This window comes from Taeniopygia guttata, chromosome 5 (genome assembly GCF_048771995.1).
Source record: "Taeniopygia guttata chromosome 5, bTaeGut7.mat, whole genome shotgun sequence".
Taxonomy (NCBI): domain Eukaryota; kingdom Metazoa; phylum Chordata; class Aves; order Passeriformes; family Estrildidae; genus Taeniopygia; species Taeniopygia guttata.
Window position 1 is genome coordinate 2,438,542 of NC_133030.1, and position 21,659 is coordinate 2,460,200.

The 21,659-nt window shown below is 43.3% G+C and overlaps 1 protein-coding gene across 1 annotated transcript; it reads right to left on the minus strand.

Annotated features, from left to right (window-relative positions):
• Positions 1–303: 303 nt before the first annotated feature.
• On the minus strand, positions 304–19,646 carry KCNA4 (potassium voltage-gated channel subfamily A member 4). Its single transcript, XM_004176184.6, has 2 exons — positions 18,972–19,646; positions 304–18,156 (listed from the first exon to the last, which is right to left on the minus strand). The coding sequence occupies exon 2, from the start codon at positions 17,374–17,376 to the stop codon at positions 15,394–15,396; it is 1,983 nt and encodes a 660-aa protein (XP_004176232.2). The 5' UTR covers positions 17,377–18,156; positions 18,972–19,646; the 3' UTR covers positions 304–15,393.
• Positions 19,647–21,659: the final 2,013 nt, after the last annotated feature.

The following is a 21,659-nucleotide window of genomic DNA, read 5'->3' on the forward strand; positions in this document are numbered from 1 at the left end:
AGACACCCCCATCTGTGTCCATGAAACTCACCCACAGGGACTTCAGCAAAGTGCCATCAGCAGGAGCACAAAACAAGTAAGAGCTGACCACACTCAGTGCTTTATTTATTACTGTTCATGTTTTTATTTATTTATGACTGTTTGTCTCTAAATTTTAATATGTTTTAAGCTATTCAATAGAAATCTGTGTTAACAACCATTATTCTTATTGGCTTTCTGTTTAAAAACAGCAATTCTTTTCTTTTGCAAGTTATTCTGACATGTAAATTCCTATAACTAGAAACACTTCAGTACAAAAGAGTATAATTGGGAAAATAATTTTTTGTTTTGCAGCACTGGGTGAAGCAATTCAGTAAATTTAAAAACCATCCATAATAATAATGAACTACACATTTAAGCCATCTTGCATCATCAGCTCCCAAGCAGAACACATTAGTGAGTATCACGCTAATCAGAATGTACTAAAACTTGATAATGCTTTTCATAATTGGAATTTGTCAGTCATTTTAGGCCAAGTATTTAAAACACAAAATTACAAATATTTCAACAACAAAAACACCAAAACCTCGTGGGATTTTTTTCCTCACTTCTCATTAATGTAATTTTTCTGGTGTATTTGTATTTCTTTGGAGTCCTCTCAAGAATGGCACCATAGCATAAGAACCAGAAAAAAAAAAATACTAAAACAAAAGTAGAAAGAAGCTTTCTAGCTAGAAAAAAATCAGCAAGATACTGAATTCATTTTTATATTGCAATCATTTTCCAAGTCAAATTTGAGCTATTCATTTTAGATAGCATTTCACAATTGCTCTTGAATCTATTTATATTCTTTGACTAGAGATTTTGCTATGCAGTTAAGTAAAAGACACCTGAATAAAGATTAGTAATGATATTCTCACTGGTTTGAAGTAAAAGAAACTAAATATACCCAATGCAATTTGTTCTCTGCTAAAATTACTCTTCCATGGTTAGTTACTGAGTTTTCTTATTAGGTCACACATACTTAAGAACAGTGATATCCCACTAATTCATGTTCGTGACAAGGGAGCATTGCCTCTCCCTGTTCCAGGCCAGGATCAGAATAAACCCTGGCATGCAGCAATGTCTCTGCCATGATCACCTCTGAGCTACCAAGGGCAACTCAGTTAAAAATGCACCCTGGTACAGATGCAAACAGAAGCACCCCTCCAGAAACAGGGGTGATTGTTGGTTACAATCATTTGGGATCGGGAAGAGAAAACTCTAGCTGGAGGAAAAGGGAGGAGGACACATCTGGAGCATCATTCACAGAGTCTGCATTTTCCTTTTTGCTTCTTTCTCAGGAGAAGGCCTGCCAGTTAGGTACGGGAGTCCTTTTAGGACAAATAGCATTGCTGCCTCACATTCCTGCCTGCTACATGACAAACAAAAGCCTTGATTTTTTAAAGTCAAGAGGAGGCTGCCTGTTCTCACATTTCCTCTTCCTCAAGCCCACAGCCTCTGCAGAAGAAAGCAGCAAGAGGAAAAGTGGGTCTAGGAGCAACAGGCAGGGGATGCTCTGCAGCTCCTGGAGAGCTCCTGCCTGCAGGACTCCCCTGCAAAAACGTCCCACAGAGCATCACAGAATAGTCAGGGTTGGAAGGAACCCTACGGCTCAGATCATCCCAATGCCCTGCCATGGCAGGGACACCTCCCAGAGCCTGGCCAGAGCCCCATCCAGCCTGGCCTTGGCCACTTGCAGGGATCCAGGGGCAGCCACAGCTGCTCAGGACACCCGAGCACCCCTGCAGCTCGTGGCACAGCTGCTGTGCTGCCTGCAAGAGCACCCTGGCAGAAAGGCATGGCTTCATCACTCATGGCTATTCCGGGCCCAGAAAATGTAAAACTAGCCTCACATCCTCTTCAATGAGTGTAAATAATACACACTATTCTTGACATAATAACAAGAGAGAGAGAGATTATGAATGGAGCCTCCTGGATATCATCTAAACCGCTATTTTTTCATACTTTGACATACAGTACCATTTAATATTTCAAGCTGATAAAGGCCAGTCCACCAAGAGGTTCTCAGTGCATTGCAACATACCAAGATGTTGCATTTAAACACTAAAGTCTGAAAAAGAAGATCAGATGGTTTACTTGTAGGAAATAAAGCTCTAGAAACAAACTCTGCATTTATAAAATAAATTGAAAAATTCATCATGAATTTTACAAGAGCAAAAGGAGTTGGAAAGCAAGATGAGAAACTGTGGAACCTTAACTACAGCATTAAAAAGAAGCTCTTTCTTCATCTAATACAATACCTCCTTTGTATAGGCTGAAAACATAAAATATTACTGGTTATATAAATCTCAAGCAGAAGTAACTGTAGGTGGCTTGGAACAAGTAAATGCTATATTTATACAAGTACAGCACTCTGCAAGCAATATTAGTCAGCCATTGAGCAGGTTCCCTGAGCTCCAGTACACTGAATATGTGCATAATTAGGGCTTGTTTGCGTGACATCTGGTGGGGAAATAATATCACATCTGATATGAAAGATACAAAAATATTTTCATAAAACAAAAAAAATCGCAGTGGAACAGGACCGTGATGCTCCTTTTCATAACAAGCAGCCGCACATCAATAAAATTCAATCATCCTCTAATATCAACTGTATCAGCTCTCCAGAACACTAAATAACTCAGGGTGCAATTAGACACCATTTCCCAAGACTGACAAAACTCAATTTCCTCCGGCTCCTTGTGACCACAGCAAAATGGAACTCAGGTAATGTCAAAAGCATGCAGATGACTGCTGTTGAATAAATCCATTTATCATTCAATGACCTGACCGAGCAGCCCAAATCTCTCATTGCTTTAGAAGCATTTTCTATATGCACAGTCCTAACAAATCTGCCCGTGAGCTGTGCTGTACACATCATCCTGCAGAATAATGTCTGTAGAGCAAAGTCTCTTCCCTTCTGAGTGCCATTGGATTACAACTGGGGTACAGAACCCTACTGTCTGCAGCATTCTCAAAAACAGTAAGAAAAGAAAGTGAATCCAAATGAAAATGAAAATTAAGTTAAAGGGGGAGGGTTTGGAGAGAGTTGCACTGGACTAAAAATAAATCTCTATTCTTTGCTTATATTAAATCAAGAGGAATGTTCAATGATCACACAAGTGCCCTTCCCTGTGTTCTGGGAAGGGCTGTTCCAAGCCCTGACCAAATTTCAGTTCAGAACTGGCTCAAATACCAGAGCAATGTGCCACGTCCTGCTCCAGCTGTGCACATTGACATAGCCATTACAACCATTACATTACACACATTAACACACCCACTACACCTCCTGCATTACTGACCACCTCTTTCTCCCAAACACAAAGGTTACTTTAATACAGCCCAAAATTCAAGTCAATGGCAGGAGCAGAAATGAGGCCAAACTCAAAAACAAGAACCCTACACATCCCTGGTTCTGATTTTTCAGGTTCTGCAAAATACTGCAGATTTTGATGCTTTCCTAAATAGAGATCTTCATCCTGCAGAATATGATGCTCTGCTTGGTGCCTGTGCATATACAATATAATTTATGCAGTTGAATAATTTTTTAGATGTCTCTTTTTCTAGCATAGAAAGCCTGCACTGAGTGGGGATGACAACACCATTTTGAACATTTCTGTCCTAAGTATTTATTTGGGCAACTACATCTAGTAAAAAGAAAGATCATGATCCACTTCAAGTGGTTTCAGGCAAGAGCACGATCTGTAAACCCAGCAGAAAAAGATCAGTGTCTGAACTGTCAGAAAGAACAAAGTACAGCTTCTCCTCAATCTGAAACACTGTGGGCAATAGCAGAGACACAGTAATTCCTGTCCAGTTCTCCTTAATCCTGGGATTTCAAAGCATTTTTCTCACGTGTGTGAAACTCACTATCAATGTGATAAACTATAGCTGCTGCTACTCGCAGACCTGGAGCAGGGTAACAACACACTGCTCCTTTGAGCCCCAGACACAGAGAATTAGGAAATGCCTGTCATGTAAACACAAAGTTTTTGGTGGCTTTTTTTAGGAGATAATCATTATTTCATAATGCCCTTCACGTTTCTGTGCGTTTACCAACATTTTATTTGATACCCCTTTACTCCCTGAGTTATCTGACCAGTTGACCTGTTTTAACTAAAACCAAACTTCACAGTTGATCTACCTGATAAAAATGCTTTTGCAAATTATGTTATCAACCAGACAAAGTTCCTAGTGCACAAAGTGCTACTAAATCTGCCATCATAGAATGGTTTGGCTTGGAAGGGACACTGAAGATCGTTTAGTTCCAACCCCCCTGCCATGGGTGGGTACAACCACCAGACCAGGTTGCTCAGAGCCCCATCCAACCTGTCCTTGAACAATTCAGGGATGGAGCACCCACAGCTGCTCTGGACTCCTGTTCCAGAGAGCTGCTGGGTTTGCTTCTGCTCAGCTCCAAATGGCATCCCAGAACAGCTTTTCCCTTTCCCTGGAAGTAGGACTTCTCCCAAGGTCTGGGCACCACTGACACACAAACCTCTGCAGCCCTTCCTGCACAGCAGGCACTCACAGAGTGAGCTGCCTCCTTAAAAAACAGCTCCAAATGGGAAAAAAAATCTTTTAATGCTTTACAATGGAAGAAATACCAGTCCTTAGAAAGAGGAAGGTCCAAGATAAAACAGTCTGAAGGCTGGAAAAGATGAAATAATGAATCTGCCTTTGGAGGCAGAGGTCAACCCCTCCAATTAACATCACATTCTTACCAGCAGTTACTGAAAATAACAACAAAAACCTCTTAACTTTGCTCACTGAATTCCTGAAGTTTTCTGCCATTTGGATTTAGTTCCTGAATCTGCTTGGGCTCATTAACACCAGAGAGCCACAAAAACTAAGTGCTCATCACAGAAAAAGGCTCCAGAGAATGCTCACAGCACTGCATCAAACACTGTGTGTGCAGAAAAATAATGAAGCTGAAGGAGGACATTGCAATATATGGATTGCATTTTTCATTTAAGTCTTTTATTCCACACAATCTGGGGTGGATGTTCTCCTTCACCTTCATATTTTCACTGCTTATGATTGCTCCTTTGTGGGATTGCCAGTGGGCTACAAAGGTGGTGAGGGTGACTGAGGTCTCTGTGAAGAAGCAAACCCTAGGAAAGAGATGGAGTTTTGCTTTGTGATCCTCAGAAACCAAATCTTGGCGTTTGGGGCTCTAGAGTTTTCCATCATGTTTCAGTCTGCAGGCACCATGGTCCCATGAAAACAGCCTGGACATTCTGCATCTCAAATATGTGCAGTTTCCCACCTGTGTGCATAAATACTGGGAAAACCCACTCTGGCTTTCTTTGAAACAACGACATTCCAGGTCCAATCACCATTTTAAGGTCATATTCCACTGTTAGAACTTCAGTACAAGCCACACAGCTCACCTCCCACCCTCAGCAAACAGACCAAGGGAAGGCATCACTTCAGTTTTTTTTCATTCATTTAGTACACACCAGGCTAATTTTTAAACACCTCCTCAAATATCTCAACCAGATACAGAGCTCAGATACTTTGTAGTACAAACAAGACATAAATTTAGATATGCAGTCATTTGCTATGGCTCTGTATACTTAACACCAACATCTGCTCCAGTTCCAGCAATGACACTGCTGCAAGGACAGCAAAAAAAACCCCACTAATCATCTCAATGAAAAGATTAAGAAATACTACACATCATGTTCTAGCACCTTTCTGGATGTCAGTCCAAACCAGAACATCATTAGTTAGTTCCCAGCACCTTTTTTGGAACCTATACATCCAACAGCTGAAAAACAGCCCTGCTTTTGAAAATCCATGAAAATGTTCTGGCCTTTCACCACAAGGAAGCTGTCTAAAAAAAGCAACTGGGACCACAGCTTAGGAGAAATAATCATAGACATACTGGCAGCAGTAAAACACTGAAGCAATAAGACCTAGGGATGATTCAGGTACAAAAAAAACCAAGAGCAGCAAAAAGCTTAACAATGGGTCAGCACTCACAGCTCTGCAAAAACTGCACATTTTCAGTTTTGGATGGAGCAACACAAACCTTGAGGAATAACTGCATCTTAACAGAGTAGATCCAAACCTGCTGTCTGTGGTTAATGTAAGACTTTTGTCAGGGCCCAAATTGGCTGGAATGGTCCTGCCCATCCTCACCTGGAGCCCTTTAACCTGGAATGGTCCTGCCAGCCTCACCTGGAGCCCATTTCACATAAAATGGTCCTGCCCAGCCTCACCTGGAGCCCATTTAACTCTTCCCCTGCTGTAGGACAGTGATGAGGTCCCACTCCCGTGGCTGTGGGATCACACTCAGCTCCTGCTTTTCCCAGTCCCTGGAAAGGAGCCAGCCCTGGCTGCTCCCAGACACATTTGTGTCACCACCTCAAATTGCCATGCCTGCTCTGTGCTAGCCTGGCATCAGGAGAGCCTTTTAAAGCCTAGAGCCAAGGGCAGAGGTATTAGGAGCACTTCTTTGGGCAATCCTATAATGATGCCTGACTAATTAGGGGAACCTGCTAAATCATATCTGTTGTTTTATTTGGCAGTGCAACACACTGTGCTTGGAAACCTTGTGGGTTCTCTGCCTGCTTCTAGTAGGTGGAATTCAAAATACAGAATAGCACAGAAAACAAAAACAGCTGGAATATTATTTGTTCTCTCCTCTCAAAAGGAACAAATCAGTCAAACCATCAGAATGTTTCAGAAGTAGATAGTGGTCTGAATGCCCTTGTTTCTGGGTGCTCAAAAATAAGACAATTTAAAAAGCACTTTTTCTTCATGAATTCAAGAGAAAATCTGTTTACAGCCACTCCATTTTGCTTAGAAATTGAGCTGTCCAGCATCGCTAATCAATTCTGGCAATATTTTCTTGTAAAATAGGTCAAAGAGCAGCAAATCAGTAAAATTTCTACTTTCTAGTTTTCTCACATTTTCTGCATATTTCAAAGATATAAAAATGCTAATCCTCCATTAAACTCTGGGTAACAGAAAATATTTCACTAGCCACACAAAACAGTTTTATTGTCTAGCCTATGGAATCATCCTGTCAGTAATTAGAGGAGATGTTCACAAGTAAAAAGGCACCAAAAAACCAATTTTTTCTTGCAGATTTTAAGAAGAATTAAACCTTGTTCCTCTCATTTACTCAGATCCGTATAACATTTTTGTCTTTAATTTTGAGATCTATGAGTCCTGAATAAGTAACATTGCCTATAAATAGCTAACAGAAATAAGCATATACAGAAATAAATGCTGGAGTATAAATTGGTATACAATTCCTCCACTGCACTCTCTGCAGTAGGATAGATTCTTTCTAAAGCAACATTTATCTAAGCTTGTCATCTGGCACAAAATAAAACATAATTATGCCCTTTAAACATTGAATTAAAAATATTTTCTATTTCTTCTGTGATCAAACCATATTTTTCTTCCGTGTGTGTATCTGCAGCTAATATTTAAGGATGACTTTAAAAGAAAAAAATATTGTTCCTTAGCTTCTTAAACTGAAAATATGCAAAATTTCTGCTTTAAAATAATGCCTTGCCATTTTGAATGCAAAGAGGGATCATCTTCCCTCATGCTTGAGACCTGAAAAATAAATTCTTAAAATTCCTGAGGAATTCAGGGCAAGTTGAGGGCATCTTTAAAGTACAAACCCACTGATGAAACAGAAAGTGTTTAACCTGAAATACACAGCGTGTGGAACGTACAGCTTGTAATACAAATATAGTTTTGGATAGAAAAACAAGAGATACCTTTGTCACAGTCGAGACAGCCACGATACCCAGAGTGTCACCACACAATTTCAGAAAGCTCCAACCCACACAGAGTCACACCACAGCACTTCAGGAGGCTGCAGGCTCTGCTCCCCTTGTCCTTCAGCCCAGCCTTTTATCCCCTCCTGCTGATGCACTGCCCCTGTGTGCCTCTGTGCCCTGTGTGGTTGCCCAGCACACCTGGGCACTCCATGGCTCCTCACCTTCAGTTTTATTCACCTGTCCTGCACAGAGAAGGAGTTTTGCTTTGTGATCCTCAGAACCCAAACCTTGGTGTTCCAATTGGACCCACTGGGGATGAGGATCAGCCCCAGCCCCACTCCCAATCGCCACAAACTGTGTGCCTACACACCTTTCATCAGCATCCACAGCCCTCTGCAGTTTTCTGCATTCAGGCTCCCTGTGCAAGGAGAAACTGTCACTGAATGACACCCTGAATTCATCAAAGCTCTGCCAGCAGGGAGACAACAACAGGCAGGAATTAAACTTCATTCATACAGAAGATGATGCACAATAAGGACAGATCTCACGGGCTCTGATGGAAAACCAAACCTCCACTGATCTCAGTGGAAGAGGAATGTGATGGGATCCTCAGTGTAGGGATTCCAGGGCACCCAGTAGTGTCCTTGATTGCACAGGGCAGGGCAAAATGGGGAATGCAGTCTCCCTGTGCATGTGATTGGATTTCTTTCCACAGCATATCATGGGAGCATCCCTCCTCTATAGCAAAATTCTGCACCAAAATCATACCAACATAAACACAAATAAGGAAAGCTGATTTTCTCCTTGGCTCTCCTACCAGGGCCAGGCACCGCCTAGCATTGACACAAGAAACTTTGCAAGACTTCAGTGCAAGAGCACTGGACCCCAAGACAGCACACCTGAAACAAACAAGAGGGACAGGAGTGATTCTGAGTATGTCTCAGTTGGTTTTCTGAGTGGTGCTATTCATGTCCAGGATGATAATTCCAGATTCAGTGTCTATCATCCTTTTATAATAAGTGTTAGAACTAAATAACTAATAACAATAATGTTAAAAAAAACCAAAACAAAAATCCAGCCACAAAACCCACCCAAACTTAGTTTATTCTGACTGATAAGAACAGAAAAGAAGCATGTATCTAAAATTAAAGATGCCTTTGACATACCTCACCGACTCCATCCATCCCCCTCCTTTTCTCTGAAGACAAATGGCCCAGGAACATTTGAGCAAGAGATTTAAAACAAAGAGAGACCAAAATGTCTCTTGAATATGTGCTGTCCCTTCCTACACTCCATGTAACAACTCTAACACCTGGAAACCTCCTCCACGAGAGTGTCCCTTTTGACCTTAATCAAATTGCTTGCTCCTCAAGACAAGGAAACATTTTACAGCCCAGCTCCGTATGAAATGAATGGAGTTCAGGTATTGAAAAGCACATTTTGTGAACACAGACCTGAGACCCTTTGCAACTTAGGAACTGGCAGACTGGAGTCCTTGAGGCCTCCCTGTCTGGGAAGGCTGCATGGTATTTCCAAGCAAATAATCCAAATTTTTCACTCAGCAGGATGCTTGTGGTATGATGCCTTGTGAAGGCTGGCCTAGAGCAGAGGCTGGACAGAGCTAAAGAATAAAGCAGGGATTGATTAAAAGGATCTCCTCCATGGATCCCCCTTGGGCAGCAGCAGAGCCCAGCCAGGGCTGCACCCAAGATGAACCAAAATGGTCCCAAAATGCACGAGCGCTCCCGGGGGCTCTCCCTGGGATCAGTTCTGCTCCATTGGCACCTTGGAGTTCATTGTCCCATTCCAGCTCCAGCCCAGGCAGTCCCATCCTGCTTGTTTTTCTCTCTCCAGCCCACGCTGTTTGTGCTCTTGGGGCTGAGATTTGGATCATTTGTCCTTGGTGCCCAGCTGGAGAAGGAATTGTTTTGTGTCCCTGCTCTGTGCAGAGCTCAGCATCCCCTCATGTGAAGCTCAGAAGTGCACACTAAAGCAGCACAGAATGTCAAAAATAGAAAACCTAAACCTGAGGCATCATTTCCCCCTGTGGACTCCGCAGACAGGCTAAAGCCCTCCAGGACCTGTGCCATCCCAGGTGGTGCTGCCCAGCACAGGAAGCATCTTCCCAGGCACACGATGCCCCAGCAGCAGCCGCTGCTGCCCCTGAGACCAGGGAAGAGAAACAACACATGGAGCACCTCTCTGGAGCTGCAGACCAGCTCAGCCAGGGTGCCCCCAGCTTGGTTTTACTGGCAGCACCATAAATGCACAAATGGAGGAAATACAAGTAGTTTTTACTTACCTACTTTCCCTCAATTAGTGTGTTTTATGAGCTTTTACATGTGATGTAAGACTTCTCTTTCTTTCTTCTTATATACTTATAGATTTATTTTCCAAAGGGCCTGTTGCAGAAAAAGGTCTCAAGGCACATTTTAATTGTACAGAAAAGGATTAAAAATAAGAATTAATTCAATCATCTCAGTACATAATGCTTTAATGACTTTTCTTTCAGAATTAATGTCCTCGGAATCCTGAACACACAGGAAGCATGGCAGCACTATGTAGAGTACCTGGGTTTGAGGCAAAAAAAATTAATGCACTTTCACCCAGAATTAATCTGTCAATCACTTTGTCCACATCAGATGGCCTCTGTGGAAATTAAAGATTTCATTTTTACAAAAGTGTCAATTTTTCTATGCATATTTGTTTAAAATGGAGCTGCAAAAATATGATGAATCTGTCAACTAGATCTTATTCACTGCAAAATCTGAAGCATTTAATCATTCAGTTATAGCAAGAGGAAAAGTGTATACCCTGCCCCATGTCTACAGAAGTTATTCTATTATTTAGATTATTTAATGATAAGAAAAATATGTAATTTATATGTTGGGTGCTGTAGCTGGGGAGTTCTTAATATTTGTTTTTATTTCCTACTCTCTCATGTCAATTAATTAAAAGTTTTAAACTTTTATTTACATATTTATAACTGGATGCAATGACAGTAGAAAGTAACAATGAACCAGTAAAAAATAGAGAAATAGAGGGAATTACATGGATAGGTTATATTTAATTTGAGCATTACCTATAAATTTAAAGATTATGCTAAAAATTAATTGGTATTCAGAATGAGTTTTATGCATCCAGGATGGCCAGAAAGACACATCTCATTTTTCAATGCTGTGTGACAGACTTTTCAGCAACTAGCTACAAAAGGAACAGACTTTCTGATATTTAGCTGGTTTTCCATAGCACATTTATCCTACACTTATGCAAATATGAAGTACCTCATGTTCTTGGGCAGCTCAGCACTGAATTTTCAGATCCTGAGTCAAATGACTCTCAACACCTGACAGCAAACTTGACAGCAATGTTCCATGTCAGGAGTCACACTCTAACACCCTTTATTCAAGGTTATGGCCTGATCCCAAACTCTTTCCACACCAGTATTATGAAAATAACTTTCACATTCGGAAGCTTTACAGACTGAAAACACACTCAAATCCCAATTTTTATGATCACAAGAATGCCTATCAGTATCCCCAAACACCAAGGACACTATTGTCATGAATCAGATGTAATCATTATCACAATGGGTTTTTTTAATCCCCTGCATCTCCCAGATTTATTCTGCATTACATGAACACCATAGAGGTGGATTCTACACACAAAAACCTGTGTAAGCAGGAGAACTTTCCTTCAAATACAAACAAATTAAATTTTCCATCAAATGGAATTAGCCTCTTATGGAATCACTCCAGAAATCTTAACTGAACACTAAAGCCCTTCAGTCTAACTGGGTTACACAACACTTCTTCTGGTATAAAGTCCAGCATCCAGCCTGATGGTTTCAAGGAACCAATGTAACAGCAGAAATGTAATAAAGAAAAAATTTATGGATCTCTGAAGTCAGCCATTAAATCCAACCCTTCAGCTGGCAAAACTCTCTCCTTATGAGTCTTATGGACTTGGCACTTAAGATTACTATAAAAATGCTTAGGGAATTCTTTAAACAAATGCCAGCACACTGTTAAGTATCAGAGTATATTTGAAATCAGATTTGGTGCTGCTGTGATTCCATGAATTCTAATGGAACTCCTCCAAATTATTTCACCACTGCAAGTGAACCTGAAATATCTCATTTTGCATTATTTTTAGCTGAAATGTATGTCAATGTGAAATCATTTGAACTACATTAGTAGAACTAAAATGATCCCCAGTGTAAATCCATTCACATCAGGAATGCATTTCACCACTATAATTTAAAAATGTAAAATGCCCAGGTCACAATAAAATTATTTTTCTGAGAGTTGTCAGCATTCCTGGGAAAGGTCTGACAGAAGGAGAGGCAGTAAATTGGAGCCATAACAGTTCAGCTAGAGGGTTTCTCTGGCACAAAATTTCAACCAAAGTAATACCTAACACAAACTTCTATTTACTGTAAAGCACTTGGGATCTTTGGGTTTTAGCGTGATAAAACTATATTGTGACTGGACCAATAGATAGCTGAATAATCAAATTATAAACCCAAGCAGAGCTATTTGCTTCCACTCTGGGATGCACAATTCTTTCTGTGATTCAGAATGCTGACAGCACAACCTAGCACTGAGCTCTAAAGTCCTTATTTATCATGACCAAGGGTTTATTCACTGCAGGAAGCTCCACCATTACCTGAGGACAGACCCAGAACATTGCTCTGCCAACTGCTAGGAGCCCCTACAGTCAGACCTTTTCCTTCTGCTCTGACAACAGCCCAGCACATACACTGCATGCTTCTTTTAAATTAACAACTCAGTGTTTGAAGAAGATTTTTTTTTTGAAACATTCATGTATCAAAGAAACAGAGCAAAAAAAAAAAAAAAAAACCTCTAAATCAGTTTGATATTAATAGCAATCACTATTCTTTTGTGTTGCCTATAGAAGATGAAACCAGCAGAGACTGTAATGAAGAACAGAACTTTCAATGAAACTGATGATGTAACAAACTGCATCTTCTTACACTCCTGAACAGGGGCTTGTCAGCATCTCATCTCAGCTGTTTATTAAAGCACTCCCCTCATGCTGAGCTCCGTGGCTACAGCATGAATGCTCTTTAAAAGTGATTCAAAGAGTTTTCTCATTTCCATTAGAGGTCTGGAATCCCACCTCTTAGGATCCACCTCCCCTCTCAGCCACTCAATACTGCAAACAGGTAGTACTTATTTTCTCTAAGTTCTTTATTTACCTGGTCAGTGTTTCTTTCACTCCTCATTGCCATGGTCCCAGGCACTAAATGGTCTCTGGTGTCAGACAAAACTAGTACCAAGGCATTCAGCAAGAGAGCCCTCATGCCCTTTAGACCATTAACTGCTATCTCTGAAAGAAGTACATCCAGTTGCAGCTTTTTGCTGGGTTTTATAGAGCACTCATCCTCACTGCTGATACTGCTCCCCCCCATAGAAACAGAGGATTCAGCACATTTAACTCAGGTGAGCTGGAGTGAAAGGTAACATTATGTTTTGGCAAATGCCTATGTATAAAATGACTGAGTCACTTCATTCAAAGCACAGTTGGAATTGACACCACAATAAAAAGGAGCTCTTTTTAATACTTCACATCAAAAATATAGTGAAGCCTGCTCAGTGTTTTTAAATTAGGAATCAGACACTTAAACACACATTTTGAAGCAGGGCTCAGCACAACGCAGTCTTTTGTGTGTTGTCTTTTTTTTTATTTTTCTGCAATGCAAAAGAAGACAAGCAGAGAAACTTTTCGAAGAGACTCACAGAAAAACTATGAAGGTAAACCCCAGCCATTAAAGACAAGCCTGTGTCTGCAGCTCTGTTTGGTGCCACTGGATTCAGCAAAAAAGGCTGATCTGATGGATCATGTGTAATACCATGGATGCCCAATTCAGAGTGCTTCTGTTGTTGCTGTAAGTCAGTCACCAACAAGTTCTCTCCCCTGCAAAAAGCCCCTCACTCAGCTTTAAATGAACATTGCAAACTACTGTAATTTAATGGTGTTATTAAGATCCTTTTTTCTTCCAAAACAGCCTGTCCCAGATCTTAAAGTGCATATGCCAATTTGGTTCAAGTTTTATCATCTGGAATGTTCCACAGTGCCTCTTGAAAAACGGTGACAGTTTCATTGTGCCTTCCCTTGGTAGTGGTAAGTCTGAAAAAAACCTTGTTCTGAATCTATTATTTATGTTGTATGCAGCAATATCTTACCTATTTCATTCTAGGCTCTGGAATACACTGCAGGCCAGCTAGTCTGTACCTACCTGAACCTCCTAGGAAGGGCAGTGGGAGGTTTTGACACATAGCAAAACATAGCTGGCCTAAAAATCAGTGAAAAGAAACCATGGAATGCTTTCACGAGGACTTCATGGGACCAAATAAGTTCATTTTGAAGCCCAAAATGCCTGGTTTAGGTCTTAAATGCTGCTTCAAATATACATGGGCAAAAGCTGTAATCAAGGGAAAATGCAGCACCAATAATAGCACATTATTAAAAGTCAGCAATCCTCGATTGTCAGTACTGTAACAACTGAGTATCTTATTACTCTACCTTCTCCTCCCATACACCGAATTTCCTCAATACTGACAAAGTGCATCTACTAATCATAGACTCTGAATGCTAAATTAAGCAGGAAAAAAAATTATATAAATTAGGTTGGTATTTCTTGAGGGCATCAGTAGAAAACACCAATTTCAAATAATTTTGATTAGAAAATTTTACTTCGCAATCCTTTTCCAGATGACAGATATTCATAATTAAAAAGAGTATGGAATTGATGTCATGTCAGCTGTTTTGCCACCAGCATCACAGAGAAAGAAGAAACAATAAAATATGATGCAGAATTCACTCTCCCAGTGATTGTCATTGAACTATTACATTAGTAAACATTCACAGTATGAAGTCTCTTTCAATATATCTCCAGCATATAAAGTAGTGCAAAAAAGCGTTCCAGTCATTTTGCCTTTGCAGTCAGACCAGGTTTAACTCTTACTTCATTTCTTTCATTATTAGACAACAAATGCTGCAATGCCTCCAAAGAGAGTTATAAAAATAAACAATTTCTGGAGGGTCAACAGCCTTTTCAAAGTAAATTTCCAGTTAAAAACAAGCATTATAGATTTCAAGAAAAAATAATTTAGATCTATCTTCTGTAGAATATCTTTTTACAATAAATTTACCATTTGAAAAACAATGACTATGGTATCCAATGATTTATGGTAGCTGCTATTAAAGCACTGATAAATAGATAAATGACTACCAAACTTCATTGTTTCTTACATAGTAAATACCTCTGAATGCCAACTTTTACCACAGAGCTGTTATTAGTGATGTCGACAGTTCATGCACCCACTTTAAAACTGACTTGGTTTTAATAAATTTTTCAGCCTCATGTGCAAAACACTTGCATTCTAATAAAAATATAAAGTCTGAAAATTTATCAGATCTAGCAATCTTTTCCTCAAGTTGTACCACTTACTTGATATGTAATACATGTTCAGCAATGCTTTTTACTTGTATTTAACCATTAAATGGCATACTACTGTATGCTGCAGACTCTTGTTTGCATATTTCATTATTTTCACTGCACTCTTTAATGCATAAATATATTTGGAAACGCTCAAAACTACACATCAGTTTCCACAGAATTTGAATTTACACAGTTTTTCTTCTCTGACTCACTGCTATTCCCTGTGTCTTGACTTTTAGTCTCCTTTACACAAAGAGATTCTTTAACTCCTTCTTCCATCTCTAAATACTCTGATTTATCCTCTGTGGATGAAGAGGACGCGCTCCTAAATTTCTTCAGTAAATTTGTTGGGAGGTAAGGGCAACTGACTGCATTTTGCATCATCTGCGTGTGCTCTTCATTCTCAGTTTCTCTGTGGTAGAAATAGTTAAAATTGGAGACAATCACTGGCACTGGTAAAGCAATGGTTAACACTCCTGCAATGGCACAAAGGGACCCGACTATTTTCCCACCCACGGTTATGGGCTTCATGTCCCCATAACCAACCGTAGTCATGGTCACTACGGCCCACCAAAAGGCGTCTGGGATGCTTTGAAAATGGGTGGCAGGCTCGTCAGCTTCTGCAAAGTAAACAGCACTGGAAAACAAAATGACTCCGATAAAAAGGAAGAAGATGAGGAGGCCAAGTTCCCTCATGCTGGCCCTGAGCGTGTGACCCAGGATCTGCAAACCCTTGGAGTGCCTGGAGAGCTTGAAGATGCGAAACACCCTGACCAGACGGATGATCCTCAGGATGGCAAAGGACATGGCCTGCTGGCTGCCCTGCTCCTGCGCCAGGTCCGTGCCCAGGGTGATGAAGTAAGGCAAGATGGACACAATGTCTATGATGTTCATGACGTTCTTGAAGAAGTGTGCTTTGCTGGGACACGCAAAGCAGCGCACTGTAAACTCGAAGGAGAACCAAATGATGCACACGGTCTCTACAATGAAAAAAGGGTCATTGAAGATGGTGTGCTCCCCAGCGTCCAGGCGAAGAGACTCATTGGAAAGCCCCTTCCCTAAGCTCAGGGACATGACGAATTCCTTGTCATCTCTGAACTCTGGTAAAGTCTCCAGACAAAAGATGACAATGGAGATCAAGATGACCAAGACAGAGACAATGGCAATGCCTCTGGCTGGGCTGGAGCTTTCCGGGTACTCAAAGAGCAGCCAAACCTGCCTCTTAAACTCATTCTCCGGCAAAACCTTTTCCTCTTCCTCTTTGACAAAGCCTTCATCCTCCCTGAACTTGAGCATGGCCTCCTCCCCAAGCTGGTAGAACTTCACTTCCTCAGAGAAGATGTCAAAGGGTACATTGACCGGCCTCTTCAGCCTGCCGCCACTCTGGTAGTAGTACAGGATGGCATCAAAGCTGGGTCGGTTCCTGTCGAAGAAGTACTCGTTCCTGAGAGGATCGAAGTACCTCCCCCGCTTGGCCGGATCCCCCAGCAGCGTCTCCGGGAACTGAGCTAACGTCTTCAGCTGGGTCTCGAACCGCAGTCCCGACACGTTGATCACCACGCGCTCACAACACTCGTACTCGCTGTAGCGGACGGAGCTGTAACCCCCGGGGCCTCCACCGTCATCGGGTGGCTGGTCCGAGTATGAAAACTCATCCTCCCCATAGTCATCACTGTAGTAGAGCTTCCCTTCCTCCTCATCGTCTTCATCCTCATCTTCATCCTCCTCTTCCTCCTCGCTCAAGTCCTTCAGTATCCTCTCCTCAGAGCCGCTGAGTGGCAGCAGCTCGGAGCAGGGGAAGGAGGCGCCACACTCCCTGCTCCCCAAATGGTGGCTCCTCTTCTTGCCCTTCTTCCTCCTCTTACCGCTCTGGCGGCAGGGCAGGCCACCGCGTGGGGCGCTCCCGCCGTGCGAGGAGGAGGCCCCGCGGGCCTGCTCCTGGTGGTAGTGGTGGTAGGGTCCCCCTCCGCCCGCCGCCCCACCTTCCACCGCCGCCGTGGCCGCCGCCACGGCCGCCGCCGCCGCCGCCCTGGACTGCGCCAGCCGCTCCCGCTCCCGGGCCCGCGCCTGGGCCGCGTATCCGTAGGGCATGTGGGTGTTGCAGCCGGAGCTGTCCGCGCTCACCATGGCGACCTCCATCCTGCAGCTGCTTGGTTTTGTTTGTAACCGCTGGCTGTAGCAGGGTTTTGCGTTATTTACAGCGTCACCGCGACCTTCGCCGGGAAGTTCAAAGCCATTTGCGTTTGGAGGACAGTCTGCTGCGCATCAAGTGTGGCAACGTGGTCACAACACTGAATCTGTACTTTGGAAAACCACAGATCCACATTTTCCTCTTCTCCAGAACGTCTGACACAAGCTACTGCTTCGCTAATGAGAAAAGATGAAATTCTCAGATCGGACCAGAGAACAGCTGAGACCTTGTTCTTCCATCCACCAAGGCCCTTTATATTCATTTATCTCCTGCAGCCATCACAGCTGTATCCGATCAGAATCAGACTGCCTCGCAGGCTATAAAGGCTGCATTCCTCAGGAAAAGAATATGCAAACCAAAGGGTACCTGTTCTCAGCAGACAGTTTTAGCTCATCATTAAAACCAAATGCAAATAGTCTCTTTGCTCATTATTTGTTCCTGGTAATGCTTTGGCCTAGCAAACGTATTGTTTAATGTCCTTACTTGGAGAGTTGAAGTTAATTCCAGCCATCACTTCATTTACACAGTGAGGAGGTCTTTACAAATCCATTCTTCAGCCTGTCAACAATGTCTCAAACCTGGGAGCAGCACCCAGGGCATCAGCAGCAGTGGTAAGAGGAGGAGGAGGAGGAGATGAAGCCTGAGAAACTGGCTCTGAGGTCCCCATGGGACACAAGGGAGTGGATGGGTCACCCTTTGGTTATGGTCATGCAGAAGAAGCACTTAACCTGAGGCACATGCACAAACACACAAAAATAAACAAAACAAAAAGGGAAAAGATTGGATTGTTTTCCTAAAAGGTCAACCGATCAAATGAAACTGTGTCATCTATTACCATGGCATTCAAATCTTCTCCTGCCCACACTGTTCACACTTCTACATTACACACACACCCACATCACATGCACAGAGATTTTGAACGACTCTGTGGGTAAGGATGTGGGTGGGTATGTCACATATATATAGAGACAGATACAAAATCCCCACCCATACGAGCACTTGCATCCATACACAAACATATGCATGCTTCTGAAACACCAACACATATAAACACTAATAAAAATACTGCAACGCACAATGCATTCAGATCTTTGAGCACATACGTAAGAGATACACCTACATGTATCCATACGAAACATTAAAGAATAAATGTATCTTGACAAAGAGCTTTTGTTGCATTTGCAGAAACACATCAGATGCGGGAATGCTGCATTTTAATCCACAGCAGAATTGTGTTTTGGTCACAATGAACATCTCACTGGATTTAATTTGGAAACGGTCACGTACAATGCTCAGCCAAGTGAAAATACCCTGATATGTCAAGAAAACAACTGCAGGTGCACTGAAGCAACGTCTACATGCAAGCACACACACAAAAATATACACAGCCCTTCACACCCCCCCTTTGAAAGAGAAGCCTCATTTATAGCCACATCTATTAATACACCAGAGAAGGTGAACACGAACTATTAAACGACGCTATTTTTTAAATCGTACCTACGTGTCATGCAGAAGAAAAGCCTAAAAACGCCGTTATACTTACTGATCCTAGGCAGAGAAATAGCAGCGCTGCTCCCGCTGGTGTGAGGACCGGGGGACAGCAGTGCCGAGGGGCTGTGCCGGCTGATCCACACTCGCAGGTGGCTGTGGTCAGCGCGCACCACAGGTTGGCGAGTTATTCCTGCCCCTTCAAGCCGGCTGCCGGGGCAGCGAGCCGGGGAGGCGGCCGGGGCTGGGGGCACCGGGCACCGCCACAGCCGCTCGCCTCGGCATCAGCCACAAGGCAACGAGCGAGGGTCTCGTCCCCACGGGGAAAACGAAGGCGGTGTGCGTGTGCTTGGCGTGTGCGAGGCGGAGCAGGGGCGACCGCCAGTCCCGGCGAGCCCGGCTCAGGCGGCAGCTCCGTAAATCAGCGCTGGCTAAATCCGTGCGCGGAGCCGGGCTCCGGCGGAGGCAGGATGGGGCCGGCTCCGTGCGGCGCCTGCCCCCGGCACGTCCGGGGCTCAGCCGGCTGCCGCCCGCTCCATCCACTTGTTGGCTGCTCCCACTCGGGGCGACGCGGCCGGGGAGCCACCGGCCGGAGCGCGGGCGGGCGCTGCTGGCGGCCGAGGGTGCCGGGAGAAGATGGGAGCCGGGAGATGATGGGATCCGGGAGATGGGCCAGCCCGCGGCACCGCGCCCCCGGCGCTCCGAGCCGGCCCTGTTGCTCCGGAGCCGCCGCCCGCCGCTGCCGCCGCTCCCGGCCCGCCGCCGGCCCCTGGCGGCCGCCGCCCGCACTGCGCCGGCTCGGCTCGGCACGGCTCGGCTCGGCTCCTGCCCCCGCGCCCCGTTAACGCCGCAGTTACCGGAGTCGGTAGCTGTCCGCCCCGAGCGATGCTGCCAGCACCGGCCTCTGCTGCCCTGGGCGCGCCCTGAAGGAAGCGAAACGCTTTGTTTTGAGGTCGCTCGGAGAATTCTAAAGCCAAGCCCGGATCAAATTTGGCACGAGGAGAGATGTGCCCGCACCTGCACGGCGCTGCCTCGCTCGTCCCCGAGCCGAGCAAACATTCCCTCTGCTCCTGCAGCCGTGTCGCAAATGAAGCCAAATCAACTTTTGCTCCTAGCTCTGTGCCCGAACAGAAAGCAGGTCCTAGTTCATGCCTAGAGGGTACCGTTTTGCGTTTGGGAGTGAACACCTCAAATCCTGCAACAAATTCCCTCTCCTTGCTATACAGCAGGGTATAGACTGCCTGTTCCTTTTGCACCTGGAAATTTGAAGCTGTGGCACATTTCACTCCCTGTAAGGGATGGCCATGGAAATGCAGCTTGGCCATATTTGACCCTACACCTCCAATTCTACCACCTCAGTACAAACTGCAAGCACTCCCCTCATGGAGAAAGAAAAGACTGAATCGAGAAGAAATCAAAGTCAGCGCCGACACCAGACACTTTGCCACAAGGGGTTTGTAGCTGGAGACAAATCCAACATATGCAGCAAATGGGTTGGGCATTTCTCTCATGGCCTAGGTCCTCCTCCATAGAGCAACCAAGAGAGCCCGGTGGCTATTTCCCTTTAGATCCCCAGCAGCACAACCCACATTATCCATGTACTTCTGGGTCTCTGCTGCCTACATCAGTTACTGCCCATACCCTTCATCCCACTCGTGTCAGTGGATGACCTATGACTATTTAGGGGAGCATAGGGGATCAGCCAAAGCAACACACTGCATGCCAGGCACCAAGTCGTGCCAACAGTGCCGTGAAACATATAAATAGCACCTAGAGCTGTTTTTTCAACATTCACAGTCCTTCAGGTTCCATAGTCAATATAAAGTGAAAAACATAATAAATCACTAATGTCATCCCAAACACCTTTAAAATACAGTGTCTTCTGTCAGCACAAAAGCAACCCAAAATATGGGTTCAAAAACAGTTAAAAACATCTATAAATTAATTTCCAGTACCAAACACCAGATTATTCTATAACCTGGCACAGGGGCATACCAAAGTCATGGATCAAACCCCTACCATCACTTCAGCACAAAGACATGTATGAAGACATAAAAATACCAGAGTTATCATAGTTAAACTTATGGAATCATTAGGATCACCTAGACTCACTCCTTCATCAGTAAAGTTTAATTCTAGGGGCATTTTCCAGAGCTCAATCACTTCATTCTCTAACAAGTCTTTTGTTGCTCTTTATCTGTAGGATTTTAACACCCTTTTATTTCTTTTTTGAGATGTTTCAAGGACTTGGGATAAAAGATAATGACTTATTTACCTTCTACTTCTATTTCAAAATCTCAGATGCATGGTCTTGCATTACCTTGTGACTGTTAAAATGAAAACTTCAGTGGACATCTGAGTGAAAAAGACAAGTAGAAACAGACCAATCACTTTGGTATTCCTTTTTGAGTACTGTTATTTTGTTTTTAATAGCTAAAGCATGTTCTTGGGCAAAGAGAAACAAACTGTGGTGTAGGATTCTACGCACACATGATACACACATAACTGACAATGGGAGAAGCAGAAGGCTTTTTTGTGCCTTTTAAAATCCATTCTAATGTAAAAGGGATCACGTAACCACATGCAATTCAATCTAGTTCAGAGATCTAACTTGATCCATTTTTTAACTGATTTAAAAGCAAAAAACAAGCTTTAAGTATTTGCAGATAAATACTTTGACTCATTTCATTCAGCTTTGTATTTTCATAGTACTCAAAGAACAGTTTTTATTTAAGAGCTATTA

Bases quoted from the DNA above. Each gene is read 5' to 3' on its own strand.
- KCNA4 (XM_004176184.6), bottom strand. From the start codon at position 17,376: ATGGAGGTCGCCATGGTGAGCGCGGACAGCTCCGGCTGCAACACCCAC.